The following is a 23,308-nucleotide window of genomic DNA, read 5'->3' on the forward strand; positions in this document are numbered from 1 at the left end:
TGTTCCAGGCCCTTCACCAGCTTTATTTAGTGTATAATGACTTCCTCTTAGAAGAAGGAGGAAAACAATAAAGTCAGTCTTGAAGAGATTTCACTTAAAATCCTTTTGCAAGGGCTGGGGAGAAGTTAAGATATAACCTGTAAGGCTCTAGCCTGTCTCCACAGTGGGACAAAGCCAGGATCCCAAGGGTGAATATTGTTTTGGGCAGTACTGCAAGGTGGTGTAATTCTAAAAAGGTTTTTAATAGCTTTTTTGTGTTCTGTTCTATTCTTGATGTTGCTGTTCTGTTGAAAACTTGCTGAAAATGCACTGGCCACAGGAAAGCAGAAAATGTTTATCATTATGAACAGGCCACAGCCAAGCAAACAAACTCACTCTTCTAGTTTCTTCTTTGTCTAGAAAATGATAGAGGCTACACATTTTCTTTTCCTTGATTATAGAACTAAAATGAGCTTTTTTTTGAGTTTTATAGATTGATATAATTTTCAGAAGGCTGAAATCTTTGGAATTCGATGAGCTCCTTTTAGAAAAGAATGATAAATAATTAAGTTGATGATAAATTATTCCAATGAGAACCTTAATGACAAAACCATTAAATACCAAGATCTATTATAGAGAACAGGCCACAGTCATTACTAACAGGCAATGATAAAATGCTCTTAGGAATTTGGATGTGTTATTATAAATTGTAGTACTAAAAATATCTTTCAGAAAATAGAAGTCATTAGAGTGGGTTAAAATCTTAGTTAAAAACTGGTCCTTGAGGAAGATTTTGACATTCATTCCATAAGAATCATTCTGTAGTAGCAATTAGCAGTTTCTAGCTGTGGTGAGATCTATTCAGCAAAAGTGGGTAGATACCTATGGTCCTTTCCCTGTTTTTTTTTAACCTGAAAATTCAGAGGCTAAAGCAGCAGTGTGGTTCCTCAGCTCCTTCACTGCCTTCCTCATCAAACCCTTAACATCTGCCAGGACTGAAGAATGAGAATACTAAAATATAGAGTGCACCTCACAGAAGAGAGGTGGCTTACAGCTTGGGGGGACTTGTGCACATTCCACTCACTGCATCATATGGCAGTTCTAATGGTCCCTATGATGGTAACTAAAGAGGAATTTAAGAAGCACCACGTTTGCCATTTGATCTAGAGAGGGGCTGCAGAGAGTATTTCCTGCATAGTTAGAACATACCACCTGAAAATAAGGAATTCTGCTTTGACTGCAGTAACCCTTACATGAACCAGGACAGATGTTTCCCCTCAAGGCTTTCCAAATACATAAGCAAAGCCATCTGGATATTGACTTGAACCTCAAGAGTATGACCTCTCTTCATATTTGCATTGAGAAAAGAAGGTCTGTGCAAACTCCACTTTTTGTTAGGGAAACAGACTATGATGCTTTTGGATTGTAAGTCTATAAATCCCTTTGCCTCATTAGGGAATTAATTAAGGGAACTGGCTTGATTAACACGGACATCAGAAATAATTATTGCACACAAGTGTGCTGGGAGATCCCTACATTCTGTCACTATATAGGAAGCTCTGCATTAACACCTGTAGCTGATTCACTCTTCTTATTAGTAGCCTAACTGTTACTAACAATAACTGATGATAGAAATCCAAATGTTCTTTCATTATCTTGCAGAGTGATTTTCATTTACTAGGGGAGAATTACAGCTACTGGAAGACATTCACTACAGAGCCTTTCTGAAAGTAACATGTGGCAATTTGTTTGGAAACAGAAGGACATCTTTTGGGGGAAGAAGTTGTAATTCTCATGACATGTTTTTGTATTTGCTTTTCCTACTTGTATTTGACAATACAAAATCTGCTGCAAAACAGATGGCATGACCTGGCACTACATTTACAGCTCTACCTCTATCTGAAATGAACTCACATTAAGACTCAAATTTACAATTCAAACAACACACATCTAGGACACTGTTTCAATAGATATTTTAACACAAAAAAAAAAAAAAAAAGCTATGAACTTATTTCATTGTGCCAGGGTTCTTGACACACTTCACTTGACAATGAACAGTATGGAAGGGTATTAGACTGCTGAGCATGCATTTACAATCACAGAATGGTTTGGGTGGGAAAGGACCTTTAAAGGCTGTCTAGTCCAATCCCCCTGCAATCAACAGGGACATCTTCAACTAAAGCAGGTTGCTTAGAGTCCCATCCAACCTGATCTGGAATGTTTCCAGAGGTGGAATATCTACCTAGGAATAGCATCCTGGGTCAGTGTCTCACCATTCTCACTGCAAAAATATTCTTCCTTCTCTCTAGTCTGAATCTCCTTCTTTTCATTCAAAACCATTATCCCTTGTTCTGTCACAACAGGCTCTACTAAAAATTCGGTCCCCATCTTATAAGCCTCCCCTAAGTACCAAAAGCTTAGCATTCTTCATTCCAAAGAATAGCCTCATCCAGCAGGAAAATGCAACTACAGTAGTTAAACACAACAGCTGTTTAGAGATAACATAACATACACATTACACATGAAAGCAAACCAGGCAGACCCGAAAGAGCCCTTCTAGGCTGCTCCATACATTTGCTTACTCTTCTATGTAGCTGCAGGCAACTATGACACACTCATTTTCATTAGTTCATCAAACATCCTCCAAGACAGACCTCTTAAATCCTGTCTCTTAAGAAAGAGCAATTCTGTCTCAGACCTACCTGGCTGGGTTAAACAAACTGTAATCCTTTCCAAAGTTCTCTTTGGATGAGACAGATGAGCCATTTTCTTTTCACCCACTACATTTATTTTAATGTTCATATGTAACTCCACACTTTGGCTGACTGTAAATGACCTGAACATCACACAACCTTTCAGACAAGATATTATCAATGTCAAGACAATGGCATTAAAAATGTATTTCTCTTGGAAACCTCTTCTTGATTAATTCCAAGTTCATCTTTGCCATTTTCAGTCGCATCACCTCTATGGTGCTCAGTTGATTTGGGATTAATTACTGTGTTCTGACTTCTGGAGTCTTGCCAGTTGCTCCTGAGTAACATCTAGCTTTCAACAGGAATTACTCTAAGTGTTATTACTGCTCTCTGTCCTTTTCAATGACCTTCCAACAATAAAAGAACACCCCAAACCAAAGAAGTTCTCATTTTTCTGAAGCCTCTTTCCCTCATTTTATCAAACACTTTTCCATACAGAAGCAAGTAAAATATTTTACAGGCAGCTGGATTCTTCCAAGCAGTTCCCTGAGGTCCTTCTTGGACTGAGGGGCTCAGAACTGGACACAATATTCCAGCTGTGGCCTCATCACAGTAGCAGGGGAGGAGAACCTCTCTCTACTTCCTAACCACATCCTTTCTAATACACCCCAACATGCCATTGTCACTCTTGGGGCTTCTTGAGGGACTTGCCATGGATAGTTTCAGTCTTTCAGTAAACTGAGAGGTAGAGCACTTGGCAGCAAATCATCCAACTTTGCTTCCATCCCAAATACCTGTGCCCCCATACAGTAGTTACTATGGGTTCTCTTTTCTTTGTTCTGCATTCAGTACTAATCCCTCCTATGGAAAACTGAACAAATGGAGTGTTTCTTGGTTAGTGACCAGCTTTAACTTCCCTATTCTCCCTGCAGGACAGTCCCAATTCTTTGATTGAAGAATCAGGTCCCATAAAATAACACTGGGGTGGGGGGGGAAGACAATATGACATCAACTATTTCATCCAGGCAGCAGAAAAGACACCATGCCTGGAATGCAGAGTGCAATTACTAATCTTGCAAATAAATAAATGTGCAGTGGCACATCCAGCACTTCTGGGTACTTTTATGAGAGGAAGTAAAAACCTTCAAGGCAGTGGCAGAACTGGAGGCTACTGGGACTGTAGGGGAAAATAAAGAGTTAGTGTGGCAGGCATTTAGAATGCATCACTTATTTTGTTTTATTAAAATCTAATAAGCAAGAAGGACAAGCAGTAAAGCAAATAAGGAAATGGGATAATGATTAAATGATCTCAACAGCCAGTGGTGAATTGCCTGATTTAATTAATTTCTTGCTTAAAGTACTATTACTTTTCCTTTGATCATTGTAATTGTATGACAGAGTGTTCCTTGGCTAGACCAGACTCCACCTAGTAAATGTTTTATTTCTTTCTCAATTGTTGCATTATATAATTTGCAAGCTGCTTTGCTTTGATACTTGCTGAACTCTTTTGTATCTCTCAACTACATTGCAAAGTTGTTTGAAAACTGAAGCAAACCACGTGCTCTTGGTTTGTTAATATTTTTAATGTGTCTCAAATTACTTGCTTCAGGAAAAAGAAAAGCCTGAAAACAGCTCTCCCCTAACTGTCTGGCACAGACAACTGTAAATAAAATGAGTACACTAATTGTAGATAATAGGAATGATTTGGAAAATCTACAGCCCAAATATTTGGCTCACACCAGTCCCAGACTTCTTAACTATTTACATCCAGCATTTCAGTGGGACTGACATTGTGAAAGTACTTAATCCTCTGCCACAGCTACACAACCCCAGAGAAGTGCCTCCAGGATTAGAAACACTTAGCTGTGCTGACTCCACTTCAGGGAAGGGACAGGACAGCTATTTCCAAGTCTACATCTTCTTCAACCTGTTGAAACATTTTCTCCTCTCTCAGTTTCAAAAGAGGCAACGACTTTTCTCTTAAAAGGGACTTCCTGATGGAGTCAAATTGAAATTGAAAGCACAGATTTTGTTTCTAATGGAAAAAAATAAAGTCAAAGCATCTTCTCAGTATCCTTTTGAAAACAAACAACAGCTTTTTAAAAAAGGAAACTTCAGTGTAGATTCCTTTGGACAATTTCAGCACAGGAGTACTGCCCTACCCATGAGTGAAGCTTTCATTGAACAAGTCAGTAACTTAGTGTTAAATATGTCAAGTATTACAGCTGGGAATGGAAAGAGGTGGCTGGGGAGGGTCATGCATTATGATGACAAACTGGAAGTGCTTCACATTATCTATCTGACCAAAATAAAAAAAAAGAAGAAGAGGTATCACAGTATCACCAAGGTTGGAAGAGACCTCATAGATCATCAGGTCCAACCCTTTACCACAGAGCTCAAGGCTAGACCATGGCACCAAGTGCCACGTCCAATCCTGCCTTGAACAGCTCCAGGGACGGCGACTCCACCACCTCCCCGGGCAGCCCATTCTAGTGTCCAATGACTCTCTCAGGGAAGAACTTTCTCCTCACCTCCAGCCTAAATTTCCCCTGGCACAGCCTGAGGCTGTGTCCTCTTGTTCTGGTGCTGGCCACCTGAGAGAAGAGAGCAACCTCCTCCTGGCCACAACCACCCCTCAGGCAGTTGTAGGCAGCAATAAGGTCACCCCTGAGCCTCCTCTTCTCCAGGCTAACCAATCCCAGCTCTCTCAGCCTCTCCTCGTAGGGCTGTGCTCAAGGCCTCTCCCCAGCCTCGTCGCCCTTCTCTGGACACGCTCAAGCATCTCAATGTCCCTCCTAAACTGGTAATTTGATTGCATCCTGAAAACAGCTAAAATGAAAAAACAAAACCAAACCAAACCCTTTTTCTTCAATCTAGTAGATAAAAATATATAACAGGCTGAGAGGAGTGGGAGCTTGTGCTGAACAAACAAGGACTACAAATAGAATGAATTTTTTTTCTCAGCTAGAGGAATAATTAACTACCAGAAGAATTTATCACAGGTTGTGGGAACATCAATGAAAGTTTCACAATTCAGGTGATCTCATTAAATGAGTGAATAAGAATTTGTCTAGAAAATACACCGGCCTAGTTCAGTCAAATTGAGATTAAATGATGCCTGGAGTCAGTTAGAGGATTGGAACCTATTAAAAGAGATCCATACTTTCTCCAACCAGGAAGGGATTTTCATACAAAATTACTGGATTTAGTCATCTTCCACACAGCCTCTTTCAAAATAAACTGTTTTGAACAGGATTTATGTTTGAGACACTACCAAAACCCAACAGCAACTTCAGTCTTATGAAAACGTCTTTGCTGGGACAACAAAGATAAAATTTGTTAGATGCAGAATCTCTGAAGCACACAAATATCTGCAGAAAACCTCTTTCTACACCTTTGCATTGTATGCCATAACTTGTGCACACATTTGATGAAATTTGGAGGGTAGGAGAGCCCTGTAGAGGGACCTGGCCAGGCTGCATGGGTGGGCAGAGGCCAATGGGGTGAGACTGAACAAGGCCAAGTGCAGGGTTCTACACTTTGGCCACAACAACCCCAAGCAGCACTCCAGGCTGGGGCCAGAGTGGCTGAGAGCATCCAGGCAGAGGGCGACCTGGGGGTGCTGGGAGAGAGTAGCTGAAGATGAAGCAGCAGTGTGCCCAGGTGGGCAGCAGAGCCAATGGCATCCAGGACTGGATCAGCAACAGCGTAGCCAGCAGGACAAGGGAGGTTCTTCTGCCCTGTACTCAGCACTGGTCAGGCCACACCTTGACTGCTGTGTCCAATTCTGGGCTCCTCAATTCAAGAGAGATGTTGAGGTGCTGGAAGGTGTCCAGAGAAGGGCAGCAAGTCTGGGGAGGGGCCTGGAGCACAGCTCTGTGAGGAGAGGCTGAGGGAGCTGGGGGTGTGCAGCCTGGAGAAGAGGAGGCTCAAGGCAGAGCTCACTGCTGTTTGCAGCTACCTGAAGGAAGGCTGTAGCCAGGTGGGGGGCAGTCTCTTCTGCCAGGCAAGCAGCAATAGAACAAGGGGACACAGTCTCAAGTTGTGTCAGGGGAGGTCTAGGCTGGATGCTAGGAGGAAGTTCTTCCCAGAGAGAGAGAGGCTGGCATTGGAATGGGCTGCCCAGGGAGGTGGTGCAGTCACTGTCCCTGGAGGTGTTCAAGCAAAGCCTGGCTGGAGGAGTTAATGCCATGGTCTGATTGATTGGCTATGGCTGGGTGCTAGGTTGGACTGGCTGAGCTTGGAGGTCTCTTCCAACCTGGTTGATATTATGATTCTATGATAAATCATGGAGCCTTCCTAACCAATGAACAGGTTAAAACAGGAATAAGAAATAACACTAACACCTATATTTTTATCTCCTAGGCTTTAAACACTTTAAGTATGGAGAATGAACACGATATTAAAAGAAGTAATGTGCCTCCTCACAGGACAATGCTAAATGCTTCATTACTGATTGCAAATCAATGGGAGTGAAGGGAATGAAGATGTGGCATTTAACCTTAAAAAGTGGAACAAAATATTGAAAGGAAGAATGAGGAAGAGTGAAGGATAAAGGAGCATCTAATCTCCAGTCCAGAAATCAGACTGCTGGCACAAATGGCATACAAACTGCCAAGCAAGAAAAATGGCCCCATGATACTGTGAGAGAAGTGAGAAGCACACAGCAGCTGATCAAGCATACTTTGCTAGGTAGAGTTTCAGACTGCTTTGTGTTTTTCTCTGCCACAGTTTTACTTCTAGTGGTGCCTGCTTTTTTGGTGAACTGTGGGGTCACAGGTGGTACAAGGAAGTGTAGCCAGAGTTCTGGGGAGTACCCTGTGCAGGCACAAATCCACACTCCTCTACTTGGTGAACAAGAGCGGTGACTGCCGTGGAAAAGCTGTAGGATGACCATGTGAATATACAAACCTTACTTAGTAAGGTTATTTGACTACTCATCACTAAATTTCAGGTGGGTTTCACCTGAATACATGAGCTGGTCTTGCTAGTTTAAAAATATTGATTACATAGAAATTTAATGAGCTGCTGCCTTTGAACTATTCTTGCCCACTAATGGAAATAATAAATATGATATCGATCATTGCAACTTGTGGTAGCTTGGGTGGAGAAGGAACACAACTAAGCGTAGTTTGCAGCAAAACGTAGCAGTAGTGACTTAAAGAGCACACTTAAAGATCAAAGGCATACTTAAAACACTAAAATTTCCTGCCCATGAAGAGAAGAGGGTTGGGGCATAGAACTCTGAAACAGACATCAGGTACCTTGGGCTCAGCAGATACTTCTGCACACACATGCTCATGTGATTTTATACAGACCGATAGTTTCAGTAACCTTATAACCTGCTGATCTACTTTTAATCTATGTGTAAGAACGCACAAAAGCACATCTGACAGATTTCTATCAAGACTTTAGTCATCTTCATGGGCTTTTTCCCCTCAACAGATCTCCAGATTCTGTGGCTGTTAGAATAGTTCTGCATTTTTAATCTGAATCCTGCAGGAGGCAGAATGCAAAACTCTGTTTAAGAGAAGAAGTCAGACTAGCTGGCATATCCAGAATGACAAGGCTCAGAACTCCAATTAAACATTCTGGGATCTCCTTATCTAAAGAGTAAGACATTGAACAGCAACCATGCAAAATGTAAATTTGGCTTAGCCCTTCTGGCTGTTATTGGCTGGTTACTGACTCAGCTTCACAGAATCATAGAAACATCGAACCATAAGTCGGAAGGGACCTTGGAGATCATCTATGCCAACCTCTCTGCCATGGGCAGGAACACCTCTCAGCTACACTTGACTGCTCATGGCCTCATCCATCCTGGCCTTGAACACTCCCAGGGAAAAGGCATCTGCAACCGTTCTGGGCAACCTGTTCCAGAGTCTCACCAACTTGTGCCTTTTCTTACTACGCATAACTTAGGCTATTTTAAAAGAGTAACTGTTAGTGCAGTTTGGCAAAGTTACCAACTAAGAGTTACTACTGTATCAACAATGGCAATAGGCAAAGCCTGAGGAACATCCAAAATACTTACCACAGTTTGATGATTGACCTGGATCACCTCATCACCAGCATGGATTTTCTTACACTGGTCAGCAGGAGACTAAGGACAAGATAAAATAATTAACTTTAGATCAGGGGCATGGAGGGGAAAGGGAAGAGTGGGGATTAAAAGAATGAATGTTCAAGAAGGGAAGAAAATTGTGCCAAAAGCATAATTGATATGAAACAATAATTGGTCCTATTTATGAAAAAAAAAATATTTGTAAGCTTGTTGTTTTGCCTGGTTCCAAATAGCAATTTAATGAAGCAATGCAGAACCTCGCTGCCAGTGCTGGGGAACAGCCTTTCTGGCTGGGTGAACTACTCCGGCTTTGGTAACTCTCTACCTCTCAGTCACAATCTTGCTGGGAATAGACTGTGTGAATTTACATCACACAGAAGAAAGCTCACTGCATGACATCAGGAATCATTCAATCAGTAAGAAAAAAACAGCCAGCAGGGCAAATAGCCAGTGTCTGACACAGTGGCTGAAGTGGTTACAGGTGCTGTTCCAAGCACAGCTTTTACCTTGGGTGCTAGTTTTAGGCTAAATGGAATATTTTAATGAGAGAAATTAGATGACAGGCTGTGAAAAGGAAACAATGCTGACGTTTGCTTCACCCACAGGCTTGCTGGGATGTATAAAAGCAAGGACACAAACAGATAAGACAGAATCTCTATCTGTTGGGGCTGGTGTCTGTATTTTTCTCCCTAGGCTTTTGTGATTCTACTTGGATCTGTGTAACCCAACTAACCATTCTGCATCTAACTCCCTTGCCAATCCTCCCAGCTCACCTTGCACGCAAGTCAGACTCTGGGATAAGATAGAGGGATGGAAAGAAAGTGGAAGGGTGGTTGGGAGCCCCTCCTGGGCACTATGATTGCTGGGAGGTGTATTGTGTTTCTGTATTACCTTTAATTTGTGCATCTCTGTCTATAGCTGTAATATACTGTAAATCTCTGCTTGTATATTGTGCTAAGCTGTGAATATAAAGCTTCATTCATTAACTTCCAGGCAGCTGATCTAGTCTGGGTGATTTCATAAGGGGGGAGGGTGGGGGGGTGATTTCATAAGGGGGGAGGGTGGGGGGGCAAGTAACTCCCAAACCATCACACCTTGAGCTTGCTGCTGTCTTATCCTCCCTAATCTTGCTCTGTCCAACCTTCCCACCATGAGCCACACTCCTACTCCTCACCTTCGTGATCTTTGCTTATTCTTTCATAAGCACTTCTGTGAACATATTTGTATGAGTACAAAAGCTTTAAACTGTGAATAGAAGATAAGCAGGAAACTGAAACAAAGCACTCAAAGTTCAATTTCAGTAGATATTAGTTGGAAAAGGAAAGGCCTGGTTCCTTCTCTTTTTAGCTCCTTGCCTGGCTTTGATGAGGCCGAGCTAATTATTATCTTTGAAAATGAAACATTAGCTCTGAGGTCAATTATCCCTTCAAAAGGAATGATAAATCAATTTGCTGAAATGCCAGAAATTAAAGGTCTTTGAAGATGATTTATCAGCACATGTGATTACATTTCTAACAAAAACAAAAAAGCAACTGCTTAGGATGTATGCCATAGCAAAAAGTTTTGACATCTAAAGTTTAGTTAGAAAGAAAAGTGAGTGGCTGATGATGTAGTAACTCCTCCTGTGTATTACAAATGTGTAAATGTTTCCTCACAAACTGTGTCTTATTTCTACCATGAATTAGAAATAGAGTAAAATAGTGGGTTAATTACACCATGAGCAATTCAATCTATGACTGAAATATGTTGCCACACAATCAGTATGGATCATTCATAAGTTTCAGGACCCAAGACACACAGAGCCAATTTGAGGCCTCTAAATGCTGTCAGTGCTGTTAACAAGCAAAACCACTTTAAGTTTCATTTGCATTAGACTTGTCTTTACAAACAGTGACACACAAACCTTCCGCTTGCCATGGGTTTCCACTGTCTACAAACCTAGTGGCAACAGCTGCATGATGCAACACTACTGAAAGCAGAACAAAATGTCACATGTGGAGCTTGCTCATATAGGCCACGGCTGTATGGCAGAAGGATTTACAACTTCTGCTAGCTGCACGGAGCTGATTTTGTGTACCTTGGGTGTTAGCATTGCATCATTTCAATATTCACAGGATCATCATAGAATGGCTTAGGCTGGAAGGGATCTTAGAATCATAGAATCAACCAGGTTGGAAGAGACCTCCAAGCTCACCCAGTCCAACCTAGCACCAAGCCCTGTCTAATCAGCCAGACCATGGCACTAAGTGCCCCAGCCAGGCTTTGCTTGAACACCTCCAGGGATGATGACTCCACCACCTCCCTGGGCAGCCCATTCCAATGCCAATCACTCTCTCTGCCAACAACTTCCTCATAACATCCAGCCTAGACTTGAGACTGTGTCTCCTTGTTCTGTTGCTGGTTGCCTGGCAGAAGAGACCAACCCCAGCTGGCTACAGCCTCCCTTCAGATAGTTGTAGACAGCAATGAGCTCTGCCCTGAGCCTCCTCTTCTGCAGGCTGCACACCTTCAGCTCCCTCAGCCTCTCCTCAGGGCTGTGCTCCAGGCTCCTCACCAGCCTTGCTGCCCTTCTCTAGACACCTTCCAGCACCTCAACATCTCTCTTGAATTGAGAAGCCCAGAACTGGACGTAAGACTCAAGATGATCTTAGAGATCATCTACTCCAATCTCCCTGCCATGGGCAGGGACCCCTCTCGACTAGGTTTGGCTGCTCAAGGCCTCACTCAGCCTGGCCTTTGCACTGTAGAACAACACCATAATAATATTAATGACACAACCCTAACTTTAAAATATCTCAGACTATAATCCACGCAGCTACATGCTGCTGAACAGACCCAAAGCTGAAGGAAAACAATGTGACTAAAAGACTATATGAAAACCAAAAAGGATGAGTCTTTGTACGGAGCCTGTCAGAGTAATCAGATTGCAGCACTTGAAGGCAATTTACTTTTTCTTTCAGTTTTGTAATTATGAATTACAAGTTAAGAAACAAGAAGGATATTTAGAATCTACTTCTTTATTCCTGCCATGCTGTTAAGACTTCACTGATCAGTCATACTGATTTGTGTGCCGTGGGTGCTGTTCCTAACACTTCAGGTCTACAACAAAAATGATAATTTATACATTTTTCTTAGTCTCCTCTGTGTTTTTACTGCAGGTGATGTAAAACATGAAAGCACAATGGTGACTAATTCCTTCTAAGACAGTTCTTCCAGGAATGGTTATTTTCATAAAACTACTTTTTATACTTCCTGGAATGCTGTGTCCAGCGTTGGGCTCCCCAGTTCATGGGAGACAGGCATCTAATGGAGAGAGGCCAATGGAGAGCTGCAAGGAAAACTGCAGGATGTGAACACCTCTCCTATGAGGAAAGACTGAGAGACCTGGGAGTTGTTTAGTCTGGAGAAGGCTGAGAGGGAATCTTATTGGCTGAATGTTAGGAGGAAGTTCTTCCCAGAGACAGTGATTGGCATTGGAATGGGCTGCCCAGGGAGGTGGTGGAGTCATCATCCCTGGAGGTGTTCATGCTAAGCCTAGATGAGGCACTTAATGCCATGGTCTAGTTGATTGGCTAGGGCTGGGTGCTAGGTTGGACTGGATGATTTTGGAGGTCTCTTCCAACCTGGTTGATTCTATGATTCTGTGATCAACATCTATAAGTATCTGATGGGTAGGTGTCTAGGTGGAGGTGCCAAGCTCTTTTCTTCAACACTTCCAGGGGCAGTGATTCCAAGGGCAGCCAGTTCCAACACTGTCCAGGGGCTGCAAGTTTTTACAAGCATAGCATAATGTATGTATAGAAAAGATAAAGAAAAGAGTGGTTTGATTTCCAGCAAGCTTTCCTATTACATATTCTGTAGAGCAGATATACAGAAAACACTTGCATGCATGGTAAAAGTACTTGAGAGTAGAGGAGCTTACATTTTCAGTTGTTCCCGTGATTACATGCAGTCCGTCATACGTCGATTTGATATACATGCCCTGAAAAAGAAGCAACAAAGGTAATTAATACTTGTAGGAAACAAATAAATGATGTTTGCATGATAACTGAAATATGCTTACTCCATTCTAAGGACCTAACATTTGAACAGACTGGGAGACATCATGGTCAATTAACATTTGTAAATCTAAATTAAACAAATATGTATCAAGACTCATCACAAACAGCAGATTTTTCTCACTGACTGCTTTCTTTCTTATTCCAACAAAGCTTTTGGATCAAATTCAACACTGAACATTAGCATTAAAAGCTCTTTCCCTCTTCAGTACTTGAAATATTTATCATGACCTCTTTTTCTTACTAGTGACATAAAAGAAGGATCAAAACTGAAACCATGAAGAGTCTTTAAACTTCAATGCCCTATCTTCAGAGAGTTACTGAGTCAATAAATATGAATCCACAGTCTAAACAAAAAAATGCATGATCTGGTGCTCACATCACCAATTCATGGAGAAAAATGAGCTTGGTGAACAAACAGGAGCTTTGTAATTAGTCCAGCAGGAATACTGCTTCAAGGATGCAAGGGACATGATACAGAGCGACAGCCTAAGTAGGTATCTATCTAGCTGTACACACGCACAGACAGAGCCTTAAATGTCAGTGACACTCAATTGCCTGTGTTCTTGCCTCTCGGGAGTAAGGTCATAGCATCCCATCTCTCCATACACTGTGGCTATCCATCAAATTTTGGAATCTAATTAATCTAATTGGTACATTGTACTGCTGATTCATTATCCTCTCAATAATTCTGCATCACCTTGTGCTGTCAAAACAGAAGTTTAGAGCCCCCAGCAATGAGAAAGGACATTTTGTTCTCAGAAATCAATTTCAGAACACTGATGAAAATCTTCAGGCTTCCCACAAAAAGAAAAGTACTACAAAGTTAAGATTGTATCACTCTCTAAAACCACCTAAATTGGAAGGGTGTAGGGAAGATGGAGACAAATTCTATTTGAAAGTGCACGTTGAGAGGATAAGAAAGGAGCACAAGCAGGAGCTCAATTAAAAAGAAAAGAAATCCTATTTCCCCATTAAGATGCTACAACACTGAAACAGGCTGGCAAGCCAAGGCTGTGGAATCTCTAACTTGGAGATGATCAAATCTCGAGTGGACAAGGATGTGAGACGAGGACATGAGTGACCTGTTGTAGCTGGGTCTGCTTTGATTTTTCATCCTGGGAAAACCTGGCTTCTATCTTAGGTAAACTAGTTCCATTTCACCAAGTTTAGCTTAATTTAAACCTTAAAAGTAAAGAGAGGCTAAAATTGATAAAGCCACTTCACTCTACTGTACAGGACAGTCCAGTTTAGATTTTGCTTACTGTGACTACTTGTTCCCTTGAAACCACTTTATAAGTTCTTCTATTTGTAAATAACAAAGATGTCCAAATTAAGCCTTTAAAGTCTTGAAACCACTTTCATAAAATGTGATTAGTTGGAAGAAAGAAGTTTCTGAGGAGTCTGCCACTATTTCCTTCTACACAGCTGGCTGGATTTTATCAGTGTTCTTTATTGTCTCTGTGTCACCTCCAGCTGTTCCTGACAAACATGCGATTCTCTTTCTCTTTGCCAGCTGAAAGCCATAACAAGAGCACTAGATCCTGAAAAACCTGGAGGTTCTCACTGACAGTGGGACGTTGAGTCTCTATTAAAAGCCTTAAATGGGCATTTAAATCTCTCTAGTATGTGTTATGCTGGATTGCCAGAATCAACTTTTAGCCAGAAGCTTACACAACCTGCTGCATCTGTCAGAGGCTGTTATTTTAACACATAGTAGAATTCAGTAACACTTTTCCAGCCACACTTTCAATATCAAATTTCATATCACAGTTCTAGCATCCTACTTGTTTTAACAAGATTCATTCCCCACTTAACAAACCTGTAGACTAAGACTCTTAGAACCAAAGCAGAACATAGTGGCTAAACTTTTCACTGAATTCCATGACATATTTCTTCATGAAGTTCTTAGCCTCCTGGTAAGCTATGTATATTTTTGGAGAACATCAAATTAGTATTTAATCTCTCAACAGATGCCATCTGAGAAGCATAAAGTCTGACTAATCACTAGAATTGCTCTACATTCTTCTATCTGCTCTTTCATCTTAGCTATTAGTCTTTAAGAACAAAAGATATGAAAAACTATAGAATGATTGAATGGTTTAGTTTAGAAAGGACATTAAACATCATCCAGTTCCAATCCCCCTGCCATAGGCAGGGACACTTCCCACTAGAACAGATCACTATCTTGGTGTTTGACTCTCAGCTTTCTCATTATCCTACACAGAGCTTTCATCCTTGCTTTCCCAAAGAAGAAATAATGGGAGAGGTTCCTTGTTAATCACTACAGCAGCACTGTATCTGCTTGAGATATCACAGAATCATAGGATGGCTTAGGATAGAAAAGACCTCAGAGATCATCAACTCCAATCTCCCTACCATGGGCAGGGACACCTCTTAGCTTGACTCAGCTGCTCAAGGTCTCATTCAACCTGGCCTTGAATATGCCCAGGGAGGACACATCCACAACCTCCCTGGACAACCTATTTCAGAGCCTCACCACTCTCTTATTGAAGAACTTCTTAGAATCAAATCTGAACCTACTCTGCCTCAGCTTCAAACCATTCCCCCTTGCCCTGTCTCTGGACATACTTATGAAAAGTCCCTCTGCAGCCTTTCTGCAGGATCGATTCAGGTCCTGGCAGGCAGCTTTAAGGTCCACCCAGAGTCTTCTCTTCTCCACACTGAACAACCCCAGCTCCCTCAGTCTGCCCTCACAGCAGAGGTGCTCCAGCCCTTGGATCCTATTTGTGGCCCTCTTCTGGACTTGCTTCAACAGCTCTGTGTTCTTCTTTTGATGGGGGAGCAGAACTTGAGACCCTTGAAAGGCTACTTTCTGTCTAAAAAATGTAACACCTAGAATATTCATTTTATATTTTCTATGGTTGAATACAAGTTATTATATAGATAATTTATAACATCTGTTTTTATACACCTATCATATAGACTATGATAGCTCCAAAAATATTTTTGACTGGGGAAAACATGCCAGAGCTTTACTTAGTGTCATCTATTTTAGAGGCCAGATGTGTCTCTGCTTCAAATCACCTTTTTTTTCCCCCCTGTCCTTGATGTGCTGTCACTGCTTGCCTGTCCTTTCACAGCAGCTAATGCAGTGTGTAACCCAGGTGTACAGCTCAACCCAACTCTCCACTGCCTTCTGTAGTGGGAAGATTTGGAACAATTTAAGGACAGTTTCTCCTTCAACACAAGAAGACACTGACACTTAGAAAAATATTGTTCCTAAAGGGCAATCTATGTCTGCCCAACTCTAGTGCCTGCTGTGCTTCACCCCCACCCCAACCTAATTTTCCTTTTTAAAGAGAAGGACTTGAACCTCCAGGCATATTTTAAGTAATACAGGCAGAGGTTAGCCAGACCTCTCAAAAGTTAACACGTCATATGTGTGTGTAAATATATACACAAACTAGCTTATTGATTAAAATGAAAGAGCTTAAGGGTATAGCTTTCACCAAACTTCCAGTGGAAAATGAAAATAATCTACTCTGAAGATAAGAAATGTCCCAAATCAACAAACTTGGCACTTTAGAGTGCTGACAGTTCTGTGAACACAGGAAAAGCACACAAGCATGCACAGGTGGATTAGGCAAAAGAGCTGCACCACGCTTTCACTTTAATGGGCTCTTAGCTATCATAACTGCTTCATTGTTTTCACTAATACAAACATTTTTATAGTTAATAAGCCTTAAAAATGGAACTATATTCTGATAAATTTCTTGTCAGATGATAAATTCCTGGCAGATCCAGGTTTAATACTGCAGCTAAAGGATTGAAGTAGAAAGCCTCTTCTTCCCTAGCCTAGATATCAATAGCTAAGTAGATCCTGTTGTGACAACTGCTAACACATCTGAAACTGCTAGAAATGGTTATTTTGTGTACCAGGATTTTCTATTTCACCTGTGGCTTAAAGCTCTAATATTGATTTAGCATATTCAAGAGTCATATTCTCCTCTAATGATGTATTTCTACATAGACATAATCTTTAATTTGCAAACTAATGTATTAAAAGAGGATCCACATATCTGCTATTTTCATCCTATTAACTTCTGTTATAAAACCTGACAGAAATGAAGATGTACTCTTGTAAGCTAATTATTCTCACAGAACTTTTTACATGAACCACTTGCAAACTGCTTCGTGGATTGCAGCTGTACAAGCTGTCAGAGCAAAAACCTTCAGACTAAGGTTACACAAGAATGTTTTGCCAGCAGGTTGCACAGGCAAAAAGGGTATACATGACTGAGCTTCAAAATCTAGATTCCATCCTAAGCTTTCCACCCCCTGTTGTCTTCCCCATCACTGTAAATGGCTGTTCTTCTCCAAGGGGTTTCCTTGGCTATTCAGCCTCCATAACACAAGCTTCTTCCCTCTCCCACAAGGTCTCTTCCACATATCTAGTCTCAGAATCAGCATTCCTACAGAAGGGATGGAGCTCATCTGCTAGCCAGGGCAATCCAGACAACATTCAGATGCTTCAAAGTAACCAAGAAACACGGGTGGGTTTGGCAGGTGGAGTGCCTTCTGGAGTGGCAGCTGAAAGATGGATGTCTACATCTACACAACTGAGTGGTGCTGTAGTGGTTTCTCCTGCCTCTTCCCTTTGAGTTTCAATTGATGCTGCTTGTCCACCAAACTGCCTTCTGTCTGTCTACTGCTCAGGCTTGTGAGTGCCTGTTCTTCTTGTCTTACCAGGTCCAGGACTGTCCTACCTTCACAACCTATTTCGTTCTGGTCTGTTTTCTGCCTTTACAAGCAGAATTTCACTGGAATCCTTTCTCAGGATGTTTTGTCTCCTTATTTCACGAGTAGGTTTTTACTCTTTCTAGTTTCTTTTTGACTTGTACAAATGAGACCAGAGCAGAGGTGAATGACAAACTATTGCCCTTACCTTCAGACAAGACTTGAGTGTTCTCACTCACTCTGTGAAGATGGCTCAGACTAGCCAACAGTTAGTGGGTTAGAAAGAAACAGATGCTCTTTAATAACTATGATATGTCAGGTATGAAACTCCAAAGCATTTACTGATATGAGAGGTGCTATAGAGCAAGGAAATGTTTCACAGGCTGTTCACTCTGCTATGAGCACAGGCTGAAAGAGTTGGGGCTCTGCAGCCTGGAGAAGAGGAGGCTTTGAGGAGACCTTATAGCATCCTTCCAGGATCTGAAGGAGCCTACAGAAAGGCTGAGGAGGGACTATTGACAAGGTCTTGTAATGACAGGATAAGGAGTGATGGGTTTAAACTGGCAGAGGGGAGATTCAAACTAGATGTCAGGAAAGTGTTCCTTACAGTGAGCATGGTGAGACACTGGCACAGGTTGCCCAGGGAGGTTGAGGCTTCTCCCTCCCTGGAGGTGTTCAAGGCCAGGTTGGATGAGGCCTTGAGCGACCTGTTCTAGTGGGAGATGTCCTATGGCAGAGGGTTGGAGCTGGCTGATCCTTGAGGTCCCTTCCAACCTAAACCATTCCATGATTATACCAAGAACTGACTGTTCCTGAGTAACTCTGCCACTGTCCCCTAATGAGAGAGTGACTTAAAGGCTTTTAATTAAAATCTGACTTTGAAAACATATGGGAAGGAGTCAGTCGGCTTGGAGAGACCATTCCCCAGAACACAGCACTTCTAGTTGGAAGTGGAATTGCCTTGAAGAATTTATTGCAGACTCATCTGGTTAATTAACCAAGGTTTAATGACAGCAGTGGCTTTTTAAGTGTCAACAACTCCTCACAGGTTAATTCATGGATTCAGGCAGTATTTGAGTAGCTTAGAATTGTGCAATGGGACTAAACTCTCTTAGTACAAGCATTCCTGGCTCACACTTCCAGTGCTTCCAACTGCAGGTCATTACTGGGGTTTGGGTAACAATGACCTGTTATCAGATGATTCACATTTTCCTGTAGCTTCTTTGTTGGCATATGAAAAATACATCTGTAGTCAGTTATTTAAAACTACAATGAAATGGTCTGTGTGTCTCAGCAGTAATTCTACAGGGAGAAGAGTTTAGGCTCAGTTTTCACAGCTCAGTGAAGCATCGATAGTGAAGATACAGGTTTGTAATGCTGCAAACTACCAGGGGGCTGTTAAACCCCTTGATCCTTTGTCCCAAATGTAAAATGGCTTTTTAAACTTTGTTCTAACTATGAAATTTGGACAGCAGTATAGAAACAATTGCCAAGAGAATGCTTTAAGAAGGTGGCTGAAAGATGTTCTTGCTTGAATTTCATGCCATTAAAAAGTCCTCCTCAGAAATATTCTTTTTGCCAAGCCTTTTATATTGTAGTCCTTTTCCCAGATTTACACTGAACATCTCTACTTTCTTCCTGAAGTACAGCCTCCACTTTTCAACAGGCTGATTTCTAGGATCTTCTGTTATTCTTCTGGTTTGGTTGAGTCTTTTGGTCCTTTTTCAGTTTTATTTCATCCTCCAATTTATTCTGAAACTTCAGCATTTTTTTACTTCAAGTCTTCCAGATACCTCCTAGTATTTTTACCTTATTTATTGCTCTTTTTGATATCCTTTTCACTAGCTGTTTTATGTAACAGGAATCCTAAACTGATTCTCTGTTGGCACTGGTTGTCTTTGCTACGAGTTTATGTGTGTATTCCTCTGAACCATCTTACTCAAAAGAGTTTAGTCTTCTTTCTTATGTTCCTTCTACTAAATCCTACTTAAATAGAAAGCCATGGACAACAACACCAAAAAAGATAGGCTAAGATAATCTTTGTATGTCAAGCACAATGGAACTTTTTCAGACTTCCATAAGCCTTTAAAAGGTATCTGAAATAAACAGATGAACACTCCAACAGTTCTAGGACAGCCATGTGGATTTCCATGGATCAGCTGCCTTCAGATCCAACTTCTACTTCTTGCATTCTTTTGTAATTCCCTTCTTGTATAAAGGGAAAAATTTGGCTTCCATCAATTTAAATGACAAATCCCACATAAGAAGAAGTACTTTTTGAAAGGGTAGATATACATTAGATGGATGAATAACCCTTAATAAAGAAGGGTCTTTGCATCTGACAGCTTATCTATTTGATTTCTTTTTCTCCAGTGATGCACAGCCTACAAAAAAAAGTAGCTGCCTTCTTTTGTTTGCCTTAAATTCTTAAATGGAACAGGGAAAGTTCCCTTTGCAGAAATATTTCCAAAGCTGTGGATATAAGCAGTGTGTATCCTAATTGAAGTGTGACAGATTGCAGTATTTCTATCAGCAGTAGGAACCTAAGACACAAGAGAGAACGAGGACAACAAAGTGAAAGGAAGAGTAATAAAAGTGCTCCTGCACTCCAGAAGTGAAACATTCCTCAGACATCAGAAGAGAGAAACCCAAATAATAAGCCCTAACATCCTGCCTGTTTAGAATCTCCTGCTCAAGAGTAATCATTAATCCCATCAAAGAAGATTAAAGTGCATGTTACACAGCAGGGTCTTTAAATACAGGCACAGCACAGCAAGTGCAGAAGATAAAGAAAAGGTTTGGTCTGAACTAATACTGGCTCCAATAAAATGAGTCTTCCGTTACTGACAGTCCCAGATCATTGAAGAGTAGCAGGAGGAAGAAACAACTCAAACCTCAAAATCCTCTCCATGCTCTTATCTTATGAATGGTTTCTACACCCATGATCTGAAAAGAAATGCTGATATGCTTGGCCTGCCTTTATCCGACAGCAAAACTGCTCCAAAGCCGGCTCCGGACTCTGAGGTGATTAACAGTGAGGTCGCATTGCCTTTCACCTACCCTCACCCTCAAGGTTTAGTAGCAAGCTCAGGAGTTGCAGCTTTCCCCTTGCAGACAGTAACACTAACTCTTGTCTGAAGGGCCTGGTGCTTATGTTGGTCCATCAAGCCAAGTGGGTTGATGCTACACTGGATTTACCTAATCACCAGACAGAAATTCTGTGACCCTTATGCGTAGAACTTGGTCTGCAGAGTTTTGAAATGTAATAAATCCCAGAGGAATGGATTTTTTTGTGGAGAAGAACCTTGCCTTGTACTGAGAAGTTATGTGCAGGGGCTGAAAATTATAATGCTGTACTTTCATTTAGCACAAGTCCTTGTACCTTCACAAGGAAGTTTATCACTTAACCTGTCTTTCTCTAAGTAGAAAGAAAAGCATAGAAACGATCCAGTTTCCTTTGTCAAGCTACTGCTGATGCTAGAAATAAGTCAGAGTTGTCAAACTAAAAGTCAAGGAAGGGAATTGTCTTAAATCATTAAATGATTTTATTAAATAGTGTTCAAACTCTTAAAAGCTTATGCATGCATGTTCTATTTCTGTCAGAGCTGACACTGGTTCTCATAGCCTAAGACTTTTTCAGTACAGGGGTTTATTTCAAGTTTGTCAAATTGGTAGTTTAAACAAAGCTTTGCCTTCCAGACATTTTATTCTGGCTGATTATGCAGTTCACTTCAGATATAAATGATATTACCATAGTCTAGAATTTGGGAGAAAAAGTGTTTTACAATCTTAAAAGCAACTTTGAACTGAAACAGAAACTCTATGGAGGGCATTTCAGTATTCACAGAATCACAGAAACACGCAGGCTGGCAAATCCCCTCGGGATCACCAAGTCCACCTAGAACCCTGCTCTACAAGATTCACCTTAACCCCTATCCCCAAGCACCACATCCAAACAACTCTTAAACACATCCAGGGTAGGTGACTCTACCACCTCCCTGGGCAGCTCATTCCACTCTCTCTGTGAAAAACGTTTTCCTAATGTCCAATCTAAACCTCCTCAGCCTCAGTTTGAGGCCATTCCCCCTTGTTCTGTCTCCAATTACCTGTGAAAAGAACCCAGCAGCAGCCTCTCCACAATGTCCTTTCAGGTAGTTGTAGACAGCAACGAGGTCTGCCCTCAGCCTCCTCTTTTTCAAACTAACCATTCCCAGCTGCCTCAGTCGCTAAAATAAAGCCACTGTATATTCATCACTGAAAAAACAGTGGCTAAATAGTGACAAGGAGGAAGCAATTGACTGGTATGAGTGACTGGTACAGCTTGGGGAGGAATTGAAAGACAGAGTTAAAAATCCAGGATGTTTCTGGAGGCCAGCAAATGCCTGAAGACCTCAGGATGCAAACACAGTCATCAGGACTTGGAATGGAATCTAAATCATGTGCTTCCCAGTGCACGTTCTTTTGTCCAGCAAACTGCCATGGAGCTACCAGCAGAGAGTGTGCTCTGGGGAATACATGAGATAAGGCTATTTGAAAATAAAACAGATGGAAGGAGAAAATATTTTAGAGAGGAAAAGAGAAAGAAGACAACCATTAAGTTGGTGAAAGCCTGGAGAGAAAGGTAGAAAATGCTAAAACTAAAGTTACATGTCCAGAGGGCAGAGAGCCCCTTAGTGAAAATGCTTTATGATCCAGAATTTATTTGAACAATTAACCACACAGACACTGCCCTGCAGGAATTCTGACTCCATGTAGAAACTGTATTGACTTGGACCTGGAAATTAATTCAGCTTATGGGTAAGCTTATGCAATGCCTACAGGACTGCTGGTTCGTTTGTGGGAGAAATTAGTAGGGATATAATAACAGCAGGTTTGCAGATGGAGTTTTGAAACTAAAGACTCATAATTAAGTCAAGTGAAAATCACTCCAGATAACTAAATTGTTCTACAAATCTGAGACATTTCTAACAGATTTTTCACCAAAGGCAAATAACTGTGTTCATTTTCTAGGTGCCAACTCTGTGTGAGGCTGAAGCTGGAGTTCTCAGCAGCTCTGAATGGCTTAGCTGCACTTCAAACCAAGAGGGACTGTGATTTATGCTATAAAGTAACAAGGGTTCTGAAAAATTGGATGCTATCTTCTCCTGAAAAATAGCTTTTTGGTGAGTTTGACACAAATTGCTCTGCTTATTAGATACTTATTTATGAAACTAAAATTATAAAGCCATTTTCACAAGTATGTTGTGAGGATGAATTAATTAGTGTCTGTAAAGCACTCAGCAAGGCCATGTACATATAAAAAACCCCACCACCAAACTCATTTCACAATGAAATTAGTAACTGAAGGGAATGCAGAGCTTAGCAGCAGCATGGTAAATAAGACCTCAACCCCTACACTGAATGATAAAGATAAAAATGGAGCTCTGAATACTTTCCATTCAGTGAATAGTGCTCATTTTTCTCTTGAATGAAGCAGAGATCCTGTGGAAAAAGCTGCTATACAATCATGAGAAAGCCATTTGTAATTCATTACTCTGTTCTAAATTTGATCCTGATTAATGTTTTCTTCTCCTCTTCACACAATTTTTCTTTTATTCCCATTTATAGTCCTTTTTTCATATCTTCTTCTAAACAGAACTCAGTGTCAGCAAAATTGATTATAAGGAATGCTGCAACCTAACATGTTGGAGAGCCTTCACAATTAGGCTCAGAGAATGCAGCCATTCACTGTCATTTCACTTCATCTACCCAAAAAAAGGGGGAAAAAAGGCAAAAAAAAAATCGATGGGCACTTCTGATTGCAGTCTTTA

The 23,308-nt window shown here is 41.2% G+C and overlaps 1 protein-coding gene across 1 annotated transcript in view; it reads right to left on the reverse strand.

Annotated features, from left to right (window-relative positions):
* LOC135183770 (connector enhancer of kinase suppressor of ras 2-like) overlaps positions 1–23,308 on the reverse strand; it is a 212,135-nt gene that overhangs the window by 66,219 nt on the left and 122,608 nt on the right. Inside the window, exons 7-8 of the mRNA XM_064158971.1 lie at positions 12,662–12,721; positions 8,710–8,778 (exon numbers count right to left, since the gene is read on the reverse strand). Of these exons, the coding sequence (XP_064015041.1) occupies positions 8,710–8,778; positions 12,662–12,721 (129 nt within the window). The remainder of the gene's footprint in view (positions 1–8,709; positions 8,779–12,661; positions 12,722–23,308) is intronic.

The sequence above is a fragment of the Pogoniulus pusillus genome, chromosome 19 (assembly GCF_015220805.1).
Source record: "Pogoniulus pusillus isolate bPogPus1 chromosome 19, bPogPus1.pri, whole genome shotgun sequence".
Taxonomy (NCBI): Eukaryota; Metazoa; Chordata; class Aves; order Piciformes; family Lybiidae; genus Pogoniulus; species Pogoniulus pusillus.